This window comes from Brassica napus, chromosome C6, assembly GCF_020379485.1.
Source record: "Brassica napus cultivar Da-Ae chromosome C6, Da-Ae, whole genome shotgun sequence".
Taxonomy (NCBI): domain Eukaryota; kingdom Viridiplantae; phylum Streptophyta; class Magnoliopsida; order Brassicales; family Brassicaceae; genus Brassica; species Brassica napus.
Window position 1 is genome coordinate 349,812 of NC_063449.1, and position 3,427 is coordinate 353,238.

General features: G+C 31.5%; 1 protein-coding gene across 1 annotated transcript; it reads right to left on the minus strand.

Moving 5' to 3' along the window:
- Positions 1-2,099: 2,099 nt before the first annotated feature.
- On the minus strand, positions 2,100-3,208 carry LOC106423190. The gene is made up of 3 exons (XM_013863970.3): positions 3,019-3,208; positions 2,590-2,796; positions 2,100-2,491 (listed from the first exon to the last, which is right to left on the minus strand). The coding sequence occupies exons 1-3, from the start codon at positions 3,080-3,082 to the stop codon at positions 2,220-2,222; spliced, it is 543 nt and encodes a 180-aa protein (XP_013719424.1). The 5' UTR covers positions 3,083-3,208; the 3' UTR covers positions 2,100-2,219.
- Between the last annotated feature and the right edge of the window lie 219 nt (positions 3,209-3,427).

Consider the following 3,427-nt stretch of genomic DNA (forward strand, 5'->3'; position numbering starts at 1 on the left):
TCCAAGTATGTAACACTTTCACGTGAACCTTCCAGCCGCATTTGAAAGACTTCACATCACTCAATAGCATGAACAGCATAAGAGAATTCATATTGCTTTTTTCTGCATCGAAATGGTGTGTTGAAGTGGATGGAAATGGTTGTATTTATAAGAGGAGGTAAATAGGGTTTTTGCGTGCAACATTGATTTTATTGTTATAGAATATCCAAGCATATTTTAGGAAGTTGAGGATATTTCGTGAATGTGCATTTCCTAAAAACAATTATACAGTTAAGATAATATTTAGGCAATATATTTTGTAATCTATATGTGTGGATCAACTAACAATTTGAAATTAATAGAGAGATTTTCTTTTGTCAATACCAATATTTGCTTTTAAGTGCATTAATTAATTACTTAATAGTATATAGTGTTAGACGATCGACCAAGTATGTAATATATGCTATAAGCAGATATGAAAGTTTGTATATATACATTAGTTAATACATTGACCATCGCCCAAGTTTCATAATGATACACAAACTATGGAAAGTTAAATATTAAAATTTTGAATTACGCATCGTAAATGTATTACATGATATAAATTAAATGTTAAGAAAATCAGTCAGCGTAAAAGAATAGATATCTATAATTCAACACTTTAAACGAATGAAAAAAAAACTATAGTATTGTTAGGATTATATTAATTCAGATTTGTTTTTAAATAATCTATATTTTAAAGACGGATAACGACATCAGTTAGCATTGTTAGGAATATACGAAAATATGGATTCTATCAAGATTATGTAAATAGATTAGAGGTTGTGTTCTTATCCATTTGAAAATGTTCAAATTTAGAGATTACTTGAAAGAAAATTCATTTCTATGATGAAATGTTTAGATCATGGGATTAGATTGAAGAAATGACTTGATTTTCATTGTTAATATTGATAACGTTTTTCAGTAAGTAGCATTTCATTGTTAATACATTCGATCCAAGAATTATATCAGAAAGAGGGTTCATGGTTTAGGTTATGTGGTTATAGTCAACGTCATGTAATTTGCATTTAAGGATTGAAACCCTAACTGTTTTGAGATCTGACATTAGGGACTAAATCATCTTAGACCGGATTAGAATTAGGAAAAAAAGGTTTAAAAACAAACCATTAGAATATGGTTCAATGGAAACGACACAGGTTCAAACAGAAATGGCTCGAAAAGTGCTAAAACGACGCAGTATCAAACAGGAAAATAATCGCAAACCGAATTAGAATTAGGAATTCGCGGTTTAATGCCAAACCATTAAAGTGGTTTAGGCGAAAACGACACAGTATCAAACAAAAATGGTGCGGAAAGTCCAAATTGCCCTTAATGAAAGAGACGGCAAGGCTACTCGCTAGGGGCAATTAGAGTAAAAAACCGAAATGTAACCTGTTTTAATAGTATAGATCTACAAATTTTGAATATATATTCTTGAGGTTTATATGTTAGATTCAAAAGTTTATAAATTCAACCTAATGCAATTTTTAATATTTCTAATTATTATTCAAAATTTTGGCATTGTATACAAAATGTATATTTTCATACAATATTCATATCTGTGAATTTCGCGGACAACTACCTAATTCATTATTTAAAAATAAAAGTTTTACTTGTGAAGGTTTTTTATGTTTTGAAATGATTTTGACATTTTGGATATTCAGTTTTTTTTTTCAGATCTAAAGACAATATCAAACCTTAAACTTACTTCTTAAGTATTCAATTGTTATTAGTAACATGAATCTTGAGTTATATTCTATTTGTAGAATTTTTAAAATAGTATAGTACATGAAAATTTTTTTGTTTCATCTTCATATTTGGGAAATATATTTGTTTTCATTTTTAGAAAAAAAAAGATAATATATGCAAAAATGAAGATACTTTTTCTTAATATAATAATTCTTTTTACAAGAATAAAAATTTTAATTAACAAATTATAAAACAAAAACAATAAGAGAGACGAAATATGGAAGTTTTTTTACAGCTCTTCCGCGGAGACTGATAAGTTTGAGCTTAAAAATCACTAAGAACAAGGCAGAACGTCGGATCAAGAAAGGAGGGAGTAATAATACAGAGAGAGATAAGGATAAAGATATTTCTTGTAAATTGTTTTGGTACCCTTCCCACATAGGTTGCTGAAGTACTCATAAAATAAAATGTAAAACGACATCATCATATTAATAAAGTGTTGATTTAGTTATTCATCCATCAAGCGTCCTCTTTCTGGTAGCTATTGGAATAAATAGCTCAGAACTTTCGGCGCATGCTGCTGGCGGATAGAAGGTATCAGGATGTTCAATGGCAAAATAGAAATCTCTCACTGCCAAAGCTTCAATAATATCCCGGACCTTGTGTTCTTCTAGGATTTTTAGGTTTTTTGTGATTATCAGCACATTTGTTCCTGCAGGATAATGGCTCATTGCCCAGAAAAGAAGCTCCAGTAACATCATGTTCATTCGAGCAACTCTGTCCCCTGGAATAGTAAGATCAACATATATATACATAAAAAGGAAGAAAAACAAAGAGATAGAAAGATAGTGAGAAAAGAGGGGTAAGTAAAGCGTAAAACACCTTCAAATATTTTGGAATAAATTCCGGCTTCCAAATATTGGTCAAGCAAATCTTGGGGGATGGTTATCTTTGGGCCAAAGTAACCGTTGATTCTAATCCGACCTCGATAACCTTCTTTCTCAATAGCTGTTACGATATTCTTTTTAAACAAAAGAGGATCAGGGATTGAGAAATCCTCCGCGTCGAACATAACATACGTGGAGCGCACTGCGAGTAGAAGGAATATCAAGACATACTTATGAAACAAAAAAAAAAAAATTTCGTGAAAACAAGAAATTTTGTCAATAATCTAACAGGTCGATCAGAAGAAATCTACTCTATGTCTAATTAATCACATGTACGAACGAAATTTTATTATGACAAATGGATCGGATGAAATCTAATCATTATATACCAGACAAACAATTTCGAGAAAGGGATCGATCTTACACATCTCTTTTCTCAGTGACTTGGGGAAAAGTCTGTCCATCGTTTCGTCGGTGCCCGTGGACATGGTTCGACTCTGCGAGCAAGAAAATAGGAGAAGCCTCTTCGTGGAAAGTTTTGCTGCCGATAAGAGACTTAGGGTTAAACCTGCCGCAACATCCTCCTATGCGTCTATCTATGTATAAAGGCCCATGTGTTTTCTATTGGGCCAGGCCCCCCAGATATCACATTTGTAAAACAAATTAAATGGTGAAATAATCTCTTAAACACCCGGAAAATGAGTATTTAAATATTTAACTATTTGAAATGCGCAAATTTAATATCAAAGTATTGTTTGCACGATTTTATTCTCTAACTAATAGTTGATTTGGCAAATTGGTGACTGAAAAAGTCAACCATACGATACTCGTTA